The 15412-nt window shown below is 34.6% G+C and overlaps 1 protein-coding gene across 5 annotated transcripts in view; it reads left to right on the top strand.

The window, feature by feature from the left end:
- Positions 1–15412, top strand: part of LIPI (lipase I) — an 80041-nt gene that overhangs the window by 54092 nt on the left and 10537 nt on the right. For 3 of the 5 annotated variants that reach the window (XM_070252701.1, XM_070252700.1, XM_070252702.1), the window contains 2 exons: positions 1601–1712; positions 7564–7740. In XM_070252701.1, coding sequence (XP_070108802.1) covers positions 1601–1712; positions 7564–7740 — 289 coding nt within the window. Of the gene's footprint in view, positions 1–1600; positions 1713–7563; positions 7741–13279; positions 13367–13628; positions 13741–15412 lie in introns of all 5 variants that reach the window. The other 2 variants (XR_011433074.1, XR_011433073.1) reach the window with 2 other exon arrangements.

The following is a 15412-nucleotide window of genomic DNA, read 5'->3' as shown; positions in this document are numbered from 1 at the left end:
TTTTCTAGTCTCAGTGGTCAATCTAAGTCTCTGTTAAAAATTAAAGAAAAAATATTTGTGCCATTTTAAAATAAAGATTCATGTCTTCTTTTAATATAGAAAACTCCTCAGAAGTCAGCTCTTACTCAAAATTCTCCCTTCAGAGCAAGTTGGGTTTTGTTTTTCTCAGAACTTTTGTACCATAATCCTGGAGCATGTTTTATGTACATTTTGGAGGTGGGTCCTTCACCAAGTGGCAAGTGTAAATTTAGGTTCTGCATTAGCTGGAGGGAACATTTTTTCCACCTAAAACCCACACACAATCAGTAGGAGGAATTTTCCAAGTTCCTCTTTCAATGATGAAGCAGAGAATTAAGGTCCCTGACTCTGTGCAGGGATTTTCATTTCAGTTCGTTCGCTTTGCCTCATATGTCCTGGTCCAGCATGGAAGTTGACACTTCAGCCTCTGTCTCCATGCTGCACCCACTTCTCAAGTCCCGTGGAGATCCAGGGCTTCAGTCCTTCTGATAGCCTTGACTTTAATTTCTCTTCATTTCTGCCTCTTGATATGTCCCCTTCCTTCATCTGAGTTTAGTTGTACCTTTAATTTATAGATTGCACATCCAGAATTTCTATGTACTTGTAGTAGGAGGTGGGCTTATTCTGTAATATCTCAATATGTCATGCTGCCAGAAATCATGTGAGCAGATCTGAATGCCTACTTTTTTGGGTAAGGTAAACCAAAGTGTTTTCTCTAAAGCTGGGCAGTCACTTCAAAGTGAGATGCATTTCTTGATGTATCTTGTGTTCGAAATTGATGAGGTCCAATCATAAATCTATTACCATATGTGAAGTAGTACTAAGCATCAGGCATAAGGCAAGAAGTTATTCTTGGCTGTTTAGCAGCAACATTTAACACCTAGCATGTGCAATTTTAGCACAATATTTCTCAGAAGAAAATTTGCGTTCCATTTTCTGTGTATATACATTGTCTTCTAAGGGATGGTGCCAGGTACTTGGGAAACTCACATAGAGTCAGAACTTTCTGTATAGCCCAGACAATATTGATTACGGAGGTGAGTTCAGCATCTTTGCCTCTGAAAGATATACTATATCAAGTTTTAGTAGGGATATTTTGAGTAAGAACTACCATGAGCTCACTCTGTATAGGATTGTTTAAGTTTACAGTCATTCCTAATCAACCAGTGAAACTTGGAATTATATTTGCCATGCAAATTTAGCTAGGACTATTAATCAGATAATTAAAGAACCTTATCATATTTACCTTAGATGTGCTATTGAAAAAGAAAAATTGTTTAATTGACCTAAATTCTGAATTTTTTTGGTTTGTAGACCAGTTAGTATTCACTAATTGTTTGGCCAACTCTTCACCATACCTTGACTGTCTGGAGGCTTTTTCTTTACTCATTTTCAAGACTAGTTAAGAATTGACAAGAAGTAAAATATATTACCCATGTACCAAATGAGTGCCTCTCAATATTATTTGCATATTTAATGTGTGCCTAGATTACATACATACGTACAAACATGCATATCTGCATATGTGCCAAAATAAATTTAAAAAATAATACGAATTGCACTCTATATTTTTGTTTTGTAGCCTATTATTTTGTTCTCAGTATCACATCTCTGGATGAAACTATGAAGGATGGCTATATTACATTTAAATTATTTAACCAGATTGGAGTGGTTGAAAAGGCAAGGCTCTATAAGTAAGTATAATTGAGTATTTTTTTTCTTTTGTAAATTAAATGCTTATTTTCTTGAGCATTCACTTTGGAAGATAATCCAAACGATGTAAATTTTCTATCCAGTGAGTCTTGAAATGTTAAATATCAAAAGGATCTCGGGTGTTATATTCTAATTCATTTATTCTATGGAGGATGATATCAAATATGAAAGAGACTAAAGAACTTGTTTCTGTTATACAGCTAGCAACCACGAGTTAGGAGAAAATAAACTTTTTCCCCCTCTTTTGACTATCATTCTCATGTTCTTGCTCTCAGACCATCCTGTCTTCTAATTCTCTCTCTTTTCAGTCATGTCATGTTCACAGTGCTGTGAATAAATATCTAGTGCTTCTGTCCATAGAGTGCCCCAATTTCAGTATTTCAGAGAACCACTCCTAGCCACAAATTCCTCAAATAATAGAAGAGGATTCTGTTTTTTTCTTAATCTTCTATTTAACTTTTTATGTTTGTATGGGTAGGCCAGTATACATATTTTTAAAGTTATCTAATAATCTCAGAGAATGTTCTCAGCTTGAGTTTGTTGACTGTGTATTTGGGTTTTAATAAATTCTCAAACTAGGAAATTCATTTTCCCTTCAGCAAAAGAATGATATAAAGGTGCATGTTACTGTTAAAATTGTGGTTTCCAACCTGCCGTGTTAGACTTCTAGAAATCCATTAAATAATGTAACTGTTTTCAAAAGGCTCATAGGTACCATGTATAGTGATGAAGTCAAAGATAAACTTTATTTTATTGTGCCTGGACTAGAAACAACTTGGTTTAAGTTTAGACTGGTTACTGTTGACATCAGGAGAATCTCAGGAGGCACAGTTGGGATAGCCAACATTTACTGTTGTCACAGTTTAGGTAGCTACAGTACCCGAACTGATTAAACCTAATGTGCGATGGACCTTAGACTTGAGTACATTGTGACATCCAAACATGTTCAACCATTAACAGTGAACTAGGAAAAACTCCTTGCATGCTTATTTGTTTTCACATTAGTATCACAAACAATAGTAATCTTATATTTAATTTTACAGCGTTATCATGAACCCTTAGTTAAAATCTAGAACAACATAAAAATATAAAAAGTAGCCATAGCTCATAACACATGAAGTTTTTTTTGTACATTAATCTTTAAAACCTTAGAATTCGCAAAGAAAATGATAATAAAAGAAGTCCATGATGATAAAATATTGAGAACCTCTGTACTGAAGTAACACAAAGACTATTTTGTCATGGAATACCATGGTCATCCTTGGAAATAATATTCTGGATTACAAGTTAGGCAAAATTTTTAAAAATTTGAGATAAACATATTTTTAATATTATATTCTATAGATTTAATGTTCTTAAACTTAATAAAGGCATTGCAGATAATTTAATAGTGGCATAGAAATGGTAATGAGTGAGCACCAATTATTTTTGTATTTTCCCCTCTTTCAACTTCCTTTCAGTCACCCAAAGAAGAAGATAAAAGAAGGTAAACCAGGATTTCAATCCAAATTCTTAAGTTACATCAAGGGCCATCTTTTATTAAGAGAAACTTTTAAGCTCTTTCTACTTAATTTTGAGCACTGATTGAATGTATTGTAATAAATAATATTATTGCGTAATAGCTTGTTACTTTAAATTGCTTAAAATCATGTGTGTATACATACATACATATATATATTTACATACAGGCACGCATGTATGTATGACCTATTATTTATTACTATTATGCTTTATTAGTTTTTGAATTCACTTATTCAACAAGTGTTTTTCAGCACCAACCAAACTTATTCAGGCTTTCCACCAAATAATGGAGATCCAAACGAAAATAACAGTGTTATGATTCTCAAGCTGGTCACAGAATATCAGAGGAGACTAATGCATAATTACGGTGCTGAGTAATACGTTTTATAGTAGTCAAGCACTTATGTGCTGTGTTAGTACAGAGGAGGAAGCAAGGAAGCATTTGAAGGGAGGTATTGCAGTCAGGGAATGGAGAAAGGGTGCCTTCGAAGGCGTGGAGCTAGGGAAGTACCCAAGTTCAGTAATGGCGCACAGCCTGCTGTCACAGAGAAGTTGTTTCAAACTTGTTCAGATGGCAAAGAAATTGTGAGTCTTGATTTCCTTTACAAGCATCATGTTCTGTGCAGAGCACCATGAAATATTGACGCATTTTATTCAAATTCTTGAATTAGTGCATTTTTCATGAAGGAATGTAAAATATGGAACACTATGCACGGTAAATCTGTCCATCTAAGCCTGGCCAGTGGCTTTATTGTTTTTCTATTAATAATTCTTTGCTAATAAGTTTAGTCATGCTTTGGGATTTAAACTGTTTCAGATGCCAGGGAAGTCAAGACATTTTTTTCTTTTTGAGGAAGATTAGCTCTGAGCTAACATCTGCCACCAATCCTCTTTTTTTTGCTGAGAATGACTGGCCCTCAGCTAACATCCGTGCCCATCTTCCTCTACTTTATATGTGGGACGCCTACCACAGCATGGCCTGACAAGCAGTGCCAGGTCCGTCCACACCCGGGATCTGAACTGGTGAACCCCCAGCTGCCAATGTGGAATGTGCAAACTTCACTGGCGTACCAGAGGGCTGGCCCCTCAAGACTTTTAAATGATCTTTTGGGGTTTCCTGTCCAAAATTAAAATAGGAATGTCTGCTCGCTACAGAAAATGTCATACTATATAGTAGAAAGTGAGACTCATTTGTAATTACATCATCCAAGGATACTCACATTCACCATTTAGTTTATAACCATTCCTCCTCCACCTCTTCCTTCTCCACCTCTTCCTTGTCTTCCTTTCTTCTTCTTGTACATACCCCTGTGCACACACACATTAATTTTTTTTAGAAAAATTAGGACCTTATTGCAAATGTGTTCTGCATCCTGATTTTTATACTAAATGCTACAGTGTGATCATTTTTTCTATGTCACTAAAAATCACTTCCACATTATAATATGATGCCAAATATATTAATGTGCCAATAGAGGATTTTAAACAGTGTGTATCAATATTGGATATTCAGGTTAGAATAATTTCCAAGATGGATGAGTGATGGGGAGATTAGAGTGGAACAAGTCCAGAGAGGTGGCTATTGTGATAATTTATATGAAAGATGATGGAGACTTAGACCAAGTCAGTGGAAGTGGGTTTTTAGGGTTTAGAATAGATGTATTTTTATGATTAATTAAACATGTGAAATTGAAGAAAAGAAACCAATCTAGAGTGACTTCAGGTTTTAAGCTTGGTGACTATTTAAATTATGTTGTCATTCCCTGAGCTAGGAGATGCATGGAGAGAAGCTAAATTAATCATTCAACAAAAATTCTTGAAAGCTTCTGTAGGTCAAGAACTGTAATAGAAATTAGGGGTAAAATTTTGGACAAATTAGATTTCTGTCCTTACATAATTTCAGCCCAGTGCAGCAGATAGACTTTAGAAATACATAATACAAGCAAAATGATGATGTTCATCATTCCTCTATTCAAACAACTTTTAATGAGTGTCTGCATTGAACTAGGCATTATGCTAAGTTCTGAGGATACTGTGATGAGAAAAATAGACATGGTCCTACCCTCATTAAGCTTACAGCCTAATGAAAGATATAAAGGTAATCAAATAATTATAAAGGTATGCAAATAAAATCTGTGAAAATTGTCTTTAGCCACATTATAGTGTGTATGGAAACATAAAATAGGGTATATGAATTATAAGGGTCACTAAAATTTTCTTTAAGGATGTTTTGTATTAGTTGAGACCTAAATGGTGAACAGGAGTTAGTCTGCTCTGCTACATTCTAGGCAGAAGGACCAACAAATGCAAAGATCCTGAAGCAGGAGGGAGCATAGCCCATTTCAGGAGCTGAAGGAAGTTCATCACATCTGAGAATAGAGGCAGGGAAAGAAGGAGAGAGATGAAGGGTAGAGAGCATCTAGATTTTGTAGGAACTAGAACTTGCAGTACATATTCCAGGATTTATATTTTATTCTTTGGGCCAATAGAAATTACTGAAGTGTATTCGTTGGAGCAGTCTGGTTAGGGCCAGGATTAGATTTTTATTTTGGAAAAACAATTTGACCACAGTGGATTGGAGAGTGAAAAGATAGGATGGTGTTGCAAGAATATAGGCAAGGAATAATGGTGCCCTGAGATTCAGAGTTTGCAGTGAAGATGCAAAAATGAGGCTGGATTCAAAGCAGATTCAGAATCTTTCATAGACAAAGTGAGTAGGAATTTATGATAGATTGGATATAGGGGTTGAAAGAGGATGATATCAAGGGTGAATTCTAGTTGTGTGACTTGGGCAATGCATGGTGATGCCATTTAAAATGATAAGGAAATTTGGAAATTTTAGGATTTTTTTTTAGTGAGAGTTGGGTGTTGGGGAAGATATCCTTTAGATTTGAACCTACTGAGCTTTAGGCATCCTTGAGATATCCAAGTAGACGTGGTGAATAGCAGTGGATACCTGTGTCTTGATCTCAGCACACAGGGCTCAGCTGGAGGCAGAGATTTGGTGGTCATGAGTGAACAGATGACATTTGAAACCATTGGAGTGGATGTGAATTTGTGGGAGAAGACAACACATTCCCGTCTGGATATGTTCACTTTGAAGTATCTCTGAGAAACCTGGATAAGCTCTTGGCCAGAAATTAGAGATATGACCAATGACACTATATTCTGTGAAAGAGGAGGTAGTAACTCTGCCAAGAGGGAGTACAGATGGGCTTTGAAGGGAGTGCTGACATCCTTTTATGGGCCTGGCTGCTTTGAAGAATCAAAAGGAAGGGAGAACTAAGACAAATAGAAGAGGCCTGAGTGCTGGGTGTTCCACTGGGTGCTCTTCAGCTGTTCTATGTGAGACTGTCACCTTTGCTCAGGCAAGTTGTTGCCTCAATGGAGGAAATTATTTCAACAAATTTTTAAAACAATTCCTTTCTCTCCTCTCCTCTTCTCTTCTTATTCTCTCTTCCCTCCTTCCTTCTCCCTCCCTCCCTCCCTTTCTTTCTTCCTCCTCTTCCTTATCATTATCCTCCTCCTTTACAGTTCCCTTTGGAGTCAAGCAGACTCATGTTGACCTAAATGACTGCGGGGTCTCACATTTCTAGTACATAAGGATGAGGAATTGAGTAGAGTGGTGAAGAGCATGGACGTGGCTGTGTTTGCATTCCAGCTTTGCATTCACTTGCTTAGGAAAGGCACTTGTATGTTCTGATACTCAGTTTTCTCATTTGTAAAATGGCCATACTAATAGTACCTAATAAAAGGAGTTGTAGAAATAGTTAAATGAGGTCAAGTATGTCACGCTACATGACAGTTCTGGGTTTATTGTAAATGCTCAGGAAATCATACTTCTTAAATACTACCTTTATTTTTTTCTTTTGAATCTTAGGCTTTTATAATTATTACTTTAATTGACAAATATTTGAAAAAGTGGCATAAAACAACAAAAGATTATTATTTGAGTCACCAGTCTATTCAAGGAACTGTAATAGTTGTTCAGGGGTCTAAAAAAAGAAGCATAAGATGACTTCTCTAATTTTAGACAAATGTGCAATCTAGACACCTAGTCAAAAAGACAAGGTATATGACTGTTTTCTCAAAAAGTATTACCAAAATATTTGTGTAAGGGGATGCATATATTATTATTATTGTTTTAAATTTTTGTTCAAATTATTTTAATACAGTAACAAATATTTTATTGTTTGGCCTTTTCCTATAATATTGTTCTCTCTTTCCTACACTGTTAAGATTACATTGATTTTAAAGTTAAATTATACGTTAAATTACTAATATGCTGAGCATATCAAATTTTCTGTTTAGGAAGAACAAATCATTTTATAAACTTCAAGAAGCCAAGATTCTTGCTCAATTTTTCAACGATGTTGTAAATATTTCAAGCATTCATTTGGCATATTTTCAGAGCTCACATCAACGATGTTCCACGTGTGAATACATCATCCAGTGTCTCATGTTAAAATCACTTACGTATCCAGAAAGGTAAGAAAACTATATTTTGATTTCAATATGTTATCTTTTCAACTTCAAAATATGTTTACTAAGGAATGGTTTAAGAATTCATGTACTCAAATATCTGTTTATCCTGTATTTTAGATTATATTTTACATAAATATTTGAATATTTAAAAGGTGCAAAATGCACTTTTTTTTGCTTGGATGAGATTTATTTTGAAATCACATTACCCAAGCAAAGAAAAAACATACACAATCATTTCATAAGACACAACAAAAATGACAAAAGTGAGACAAATATCTGCCTTATAATTTATCAATAATTTTCATATATGCATATATATTTACAGAGTGGTTGAAAGTCTTTTTATACAATCCTTTAAATGAGGTCCAATGACTGAATGATAAGATATATGGTCACAGAAGACAGAAGTTATTATGACTGCCAATGATCTTTTCTTTCTCCAAAATTTGTTACTTTTTATTTGTGGGGAAAAAAAAGTGCATTTTCATCTGCTGTGTCTAAGATTCTACAGATCACTGGAGATTCAGCCCCAAGAATATTCTGACAGGAGTGATGCTGATGCTCCATCATGTGTACAATAACAGTGCGAGGAGAATCTGACTCTACACTTTAGTTTTACCATCACCTATCTTGGTTTGTCAGTTATATTGCAAATATCTCCATTCCAAAAAAATGTGACACTGTCATGACAGCGTGGGTAGCATTTTCTTGAAGACGACAGGCCCTAGAAGTATTTTTCTTAGCCCATTTAATATACTCTTCTTGGTTCCACGTCCTCACAACAGAAGAGATATTCCCACTATCTTTATCCTCATAGTATTGATGTATGTGTTCACCGTGGCAGAGTTCATATTTCTACAAAAACACCCCTGTGAAAGCACTCAGAACTACGAAAAGTTCTTTAATGAGTTGATCATCTGTCAACTTGGATATGTGAATTGTTCCAAAAGTGAACATCAACTGAGAGCAAATAGCAATGGGTTTGTGGATTGCTAGAAATCTCTCTTCTTTAGTTGACTGCAATGCTTCCACTTTATGTTCTTTTATTTATAGATTTAATTTCCCAGTTTCCTTTCTAGGGTGTTGAGCATAATAAATAAGAACTTTTGGAGAATAAAAATAATAAAAACAATAAATGATAAGAACATGCATTTAGTTGAGGTCTATATCAACAGAGGAGAGTTAGGAAAATTCTTTGAAGTGTAAGTTATTTTGTAACTTTTGGTATGAGACTATTTTGTCATTCAAAAGCCAATAGGTAAGATGTCTTTATAATGGAAAAAATCTAGGAGTAATTTTACCGTCCTTTGCCTTTGGTTGAAATACTTACAAAAATACCAAAATATATGGACATTTTCAGTTAGGAATATTGACAACATCATTACCTGCCAAAGCAGAACAGAGGGAGAGAGAGAAAGGTTAGAGAATCATGTTGGAAGGACTAGAGTTGCAAGACTTTTAATTTTCAACTGATTTCAGTATCTATTATCTTAAAGATGCAAAGCCTCTACTAACATCAGAATAGAAACTATATTTTTAGTCCCCAAAGGCTAGGTTTTAAAGGGACCAGTGTTGTCACACCATTATATTTCTCTAGTTTCCCCCATTAATACTTCTCTAAACACAAGGAAAGTGGGTATGAACAGAGACGTCTAGAGGTTATAGTTTTACATCCTCCATTACTGCCACTGCCACTTAAATGTAAAAGTTTCATGTTGTCCAAAAATAAAGTCTTCTCCCTATATATCATAACTGGAAAGAGAAACAAGAGTTTCCTCCTGAATCTAGAAGAAGTATACAATGTAAGTCTCGGCCAGACACCAGAAATTTAGCTAGAAGCTTTGTATGTAAAATAGCATATGAGCTCAAGATGAGAAAGAGAAATTTAGTTCCATACGTGTAGACAGTAAAAGGAACCAAGGGTAATCCACCCTTTGTCAATATGGGCAAATGCGAGGGCTAGGCGCTCTTCTCATCATTTCAGCAGATGTGAACGGGAAAAGCACAACAACGCAACAACAACAAGAAAAGTGCCTAATTCAGCACCAGCAACATAAGGAAGAAAGATCCAACAATCAAGATTTAGAAATAAGGTTGACTTTTTAAAAGGTTTATTACAGGAAATAGAAGTAAATTACATAAAGCACTGCTTCTTCTCAAAATATTTAAGAAAACAGTAATTGATGAAAGAACAAGTAAAGAGAAAGATGATGAAGCAACTGACTGTGATTAAAAGGAAGCGGACTGAGTTAAGAAACTAAAGTCATGGCCCAGCCCGGTGGCGCAGCGGTTAAGTGCCCACATTCTGCTTCGGTGGCCCAGGGTTCACCGGCCCGGATCCCGGGTGCAGACATGGCACCGCTTGGCAAGCCATGCTGTGGTAGGCGTCCCACATATAAAGTAGAAGAAGATGGGCACAAATGTTAGCTCAGGGCCAGTCTTCCTCAGCAAAAAGAGAATTGGCAGCAGATGTTAGCACAGGGCTAATCATCCTCCTTCTCAAAAAAATAATAAATTTAGAAAAATTCCCCAGTGGATTTTAAAAAAAAGGAAACTAAAGTCAACATCAAATTTAGTATCAACATTAAAAACCAGAAAGAGTAGACTTGATCAATAATGTAGAAAATTCATTTTATAATAACCTACAGAATAAGGTGATATAAATAATAGAGAGGATTGGGGTATAATTATTGGGGAAAAATAATTGAAATGCAAAATGCAGATACCTAGTGTTGCTGAAGAGGAAACACAACAGAAGGACTATTTGAAGATACGATAAAAGAAACCTCCCCTAAACTGAAGAAAAGAAGGTACAAATCTTAAATTTATAAGATGAATTACGAACCAGGAAACTAAAAGAGACCAACAATGAGATGCACTTTAATATATTTTATTTTTAAAATTTGGCAGTAGAGATAAAATTCTGCAAGTATTCAAAGAAATCTTCATGGAGTGGAAGATTGAATGTTGTAGCAATGGCAATTCTTATTAAAATGCAGTTTAATAGAATAAAATGAAAACTCCAAAACCTAATTTTGTAGATGATACAAATAACCTTTCAAATAATGACATAAGAATAAGTGATTGACAATTGAAAAAGAGTTTGATACCATATTTATAACATACATCAAAATTAGTTCCAGATAGAGTAAAATATTAAATATAAAATGGTAAGGAGAAAGCATAGGCAAGTGTTTATGTTTGCAGAATAATGAAAACTGAAAGCAACATGTTAATCAGTTTGCTTCCATACAAATTTAAAAAATAATGTCTGTATGTTACAGACATCATTAACAAAAAGAAACTAGGAAAATTTTTATAATAAATAGGATACAGAATGGCTTTAAATTATTTATATGTAAATAATTTTTACAAAAATATAAAAAGTTACATTCCAGCTGAAACATGGAGAGAAACATCTTTCCAGTTGTGTAAGCCAAAAACCTGGGTTCATCAGACTAGTCTTTTTCCCTGACATTCTGCAGCAAATCAGAAATCCTTCTGTCCCTACCTTCTAAACACATCCAGAATTCAATCACAGTTTGAATAAATGCCAAAGTCCTCACAATGGTTTACAAGATCCCACATGACCTCCTCTTTATCTCCACTACCCCATGCCTCTTCAACCTCAACCATTCCTCCCCTCACTTGCTCCTTTGGCTAAAGCTTCACAGGTCTCGTTGCTGTCCTTGAACACACCAGGCAGGATCCTTCTTAGAACCATTGTGCTGGCTGTTTCCTTTCTCTGGGCATTTCATCCTCTAGAAGACTAACTTTCTCACCTCCAAGATTTTGCTCAAATGTCATCTTCCCCATGAAGCAACCCCACGACTTCTGATCCCCCTACTCAGCTCAAGCTTTTTTTTTCCTCATAGAACATATCTATAGTGTACTATATACTTATCTATTTTGTTTGTTGTTTGTTTGTCTCTCCTCATGTAGGATGTAAGCACCTTGAGGACATTGATTTTATCTATTTCATTCACAGAAGTCCTTGCCTGGTATACCATAGTCACTAAATGAATAGTTGTTGAATGAAGTACTACAGAAAATAAATTGGCAAAGGACAATTTAAGAAATTAAAAGGATGAATAGTTAATAGTCATATTTTTAAATGTTTTACTCCAATAGTATTAAATAAAATAGTATTCAAATAAATTATATATCTCTTCTTAAATTGAAAAAAAAAAGTCTGTTGTTACTGAGATGATACAGAAATTGCTACCCTGTTTCACTGCTAGTAGGTATGTAAACTGGTAAACATATTCTGGAAATAGTTTAGCAAAATATACTGAAAATTCCTAATGTTAATACTTCTGGCCCACTGTTTCCTCTCCTAGAACTTACACTTCAGAGACGTAGCATAAGGTGATGTTCAGAGTGCCTGAGTGTGAGTTTTAGTTCAGTTACTTACTACCTCTGTGACCTTGGGGGAACTGATTTATCTTTCTGTGTCTCAGTTTCTGTATCTGTAAGATGGGAATAGTAATAGTCTACTTCATAGACTGATCAAGAAGGTTAAATGACATAACATTTATAAAAGGATAAAAAACACTGTCTGACATAACGTGTTATGCAAATACTTTTTAAATAAATACAAGGATGTATCAGAATGAACATAAGCATTTCTATATAAGAAATTTTTTCCATAGTCTGGTTTATAATGCTGAGGAATTAGAAATAAATTAACTGCTCAACAATAAAGTACTTGATAAGTTTATTATGGAATATCCATAGTATGCAATGTTAGGCAATCAGTAAAGTGGAGATATGACCATAACATAATGGTTAATGCTCATCTTTTTCAAAATATAATAAATATATACGTATCTCATAATTAGGAAAAACTTAGTCAAATGATTTTTTCTCATGAAAGGGTTTTGATGAAAATAAATAATTTATACTAATACCTAAGTAAAGGGCTTTCTTAAGAAGTTGTAATTTGCTGTATACTTTAACAATTATTGCTCTTCTTGGTGGATATGTAGAAAAATTAGCATATACCAGAAATTGTGATGTTTACAGAAAGTAAATGAAATTGTGGAAACTTTTTGTATTTAAGAGAGAAATTATATTTGGATTTCAAAGTTGATAATGTGATTTAAAAATTATTTACATATCTACCCCTTGAAGTTTTTAAAATTGTGGACTCAGATAATTAAGAGAAAAATAATAGTTTGTGTTATTTACTAGAATTGAGACCTTTGGTCCCTGCAAAAGTCACTGAAGATTTTTGTATTTTATCTTCAGTAAGTAATGTTATCTAATTTACAGCTCAAAAGGAATAGATAGATTAAATATTGCCATAGGGTTGTCTTAATTGCATAACTATTGGGGAATAAAATTGACATCATTTGGTACACCTGATACTGAATGGAGATTTTGGTATAGTGACAAAGAGCTGTTTGGGACAACAGTGAAATGAATGTGAAAATGGATGTCAAAATCCCAATTTAAGTAACTGGAGGCTCTTTTTCAGAACATTCTTGGATACGGAATTATATTAACCCTTCTCTTACATTTGTCCAATGTTATTTCATAGATGTTATCAGAACCGTAGGGTGAGATTTTAGGCACATTTCGCCATCTTGAGAAAAAAAGACTTATAAAGAAGGCAGAAACTGTGTGGGTGAGTAGGTTGTTGGAAGTATTGGGGCAGTGGGAGGAGCTTAAACCATCACAAGAGCTAACTGTTGCCAAAATTGTGTGTAATTTTATATGGTTTCTCACACATCTCCAGGCTCTCCCAATTTATAACCTCAGAAAGGTATTCTATTTCCTACTCTAAGTCAAGCAAATAAAAAGTGTCTAATTATATGCATACAATTTATCCACAGGCCGATACACATGCTTACCTACCTAACTGCCTACATATATATCGTTTCTAATAGACTGGATTAAGTTAGATCTTCAGAGACCAGCAAAGTAAGGAGAACAGAGTCAAGAGATACATTGATGAAGAAGGCAGGCTACTTTGGACAAATTGCTTCCCCAATGTCCCAGGTAGACCTAATAACGCAAATAATTGGAGAAATAAATGGCACAATGGTAAAATTTCCCTCTGCTTTGGAACTAAAGTGAATTTCAAAAGTTTTGCCCTCTTTTTCCCAACTAGGGCGTATTTGATATTAGCACAGATGGATAAAATGCAGAAATTTCTGTAATTTAAGATTTTTGTTTGAATATGCCAATAATTCAATAGCAATAATTTTTATTGTCTTCATAAAATACGAAGAAAAGCATTTCTGCATAGGCAAATATAGCATAATGACTTGTAACAAAATCCTTGAATTTTATACAGTTAAGCATGTGATGCTTGACTATGGGCTATAATTAGTTACATAATTTGAAGAATTACCTGCATAACTAAGCACGCACTGAATCATTACTAATATATCTTAATAAATATGGTACTTCTAAATTTGGAACAAATTCTAATGATCATTGTAGTCTTGATTGAGAGAAAAAACAAGTGGAGGGGGGAGTTCAAAGGCTAGGTTTGTGTAGGAAAAAACAGAGAATAATGTGTCAGTTGAAAGTATTACATTTGACACCAAAAGGAAAGACAACAAAAGCAAAAATAAAAAAGTGAGGCTATGGTAAATTAAAAATCTTCTGCACAGCAAAGGAAACCATCAACAAAATGAAAAGGTAACCTGTGGAATGGGAGAAAGTATTTGCAAATTATGTATCTATAAGGGGTTAGTATCCAAAATATATAAATAACTCATGCAATTCAATAGCAAACAAATGGTCTGATTGAAAAATGGGCCGAGGAACTGAATAGACTTTTTTCCAAAGAAGACATCCAAATGGCCATCAAGTACAGGAAAAGGTGCTCAACATCACTAATCAGCAGGGAAATGCAAATCAAAACCACAATGAACTATGACTTCACACCTGCTAGAATGGATATCATCACAAAGACAAGAAATAAGTGTTGACTGGGATACGCAAGAAAGGGCCTTTCCTTGTGCACTGTTGGTGGGAATGTAAATTGGTGCAGCCACTATGGAAAACAGTATGGAGGTTCCTCAAAAAATTATAAGTAGAGCTATCATATGATCCCACATTCCCACTTCTAGGGTATATATATCCAGAGGAAATGAAAATAGGGTATTGAAGAGATAGTTGCACTCCCATGTTCATTGCAGCACTATTCACAATAGCCAAGATATGTCGGATAGAGAAAGATAAATACTATATGAAACCACTTATATGTGGAATCTAAAAAGCCAAAATCATAGAGACAGAGTTTAGAATGGTGGTTTCTAGGGCCTGGGGAGTGGGGGTAAAGGGGAGATGTTGGTCAAAGAGTACAAACTTCCGGTTATAAGATAAATAAGTTCTGAGGATCTGATGTACAGTATAATGATTATAGTTAACCATACTGTATTACATACTTGAAAAGTTGCTAAGAGAGTAGATCTTAAATGTTCTCACCACAAAAAAGAAATGGTAATTGTGTGAAGTGGTACAGGTGTTAGCTAACGCGAAGGTGGTAACATTTTGCAGGATATAAGTATCTAATCAACACTTTACATACCTTAAACTTACACAATGTTATATGTCAATTATATCTCAATAAAACTGTGATTAATTAATTAAAAAAAGAAATCTTACAAATTAATAATAAAAGAATAAATGCATTCAGGGATAAATGGCCACAGACACA

Source organism: Equus caballus, chromosome 26 (genome assembly GCF_041296265.1).
Source record: "Equus caballus isolate H_3958 breed thoroughbred chromosome 26, TB-T2T, whole genome shotgun sequence".
NCBI classification, from domain to species: Eukaryota; Metazoa; Chordata; class Mammalia; order Perissodactyla; family Equidae; genus Equus; species Equus caballus.
The sequence above is the reverse complement of the archived record's forward strand: the minus strand, read 5'-3'. Positions and strand labels throughout refer to the sequence as shown.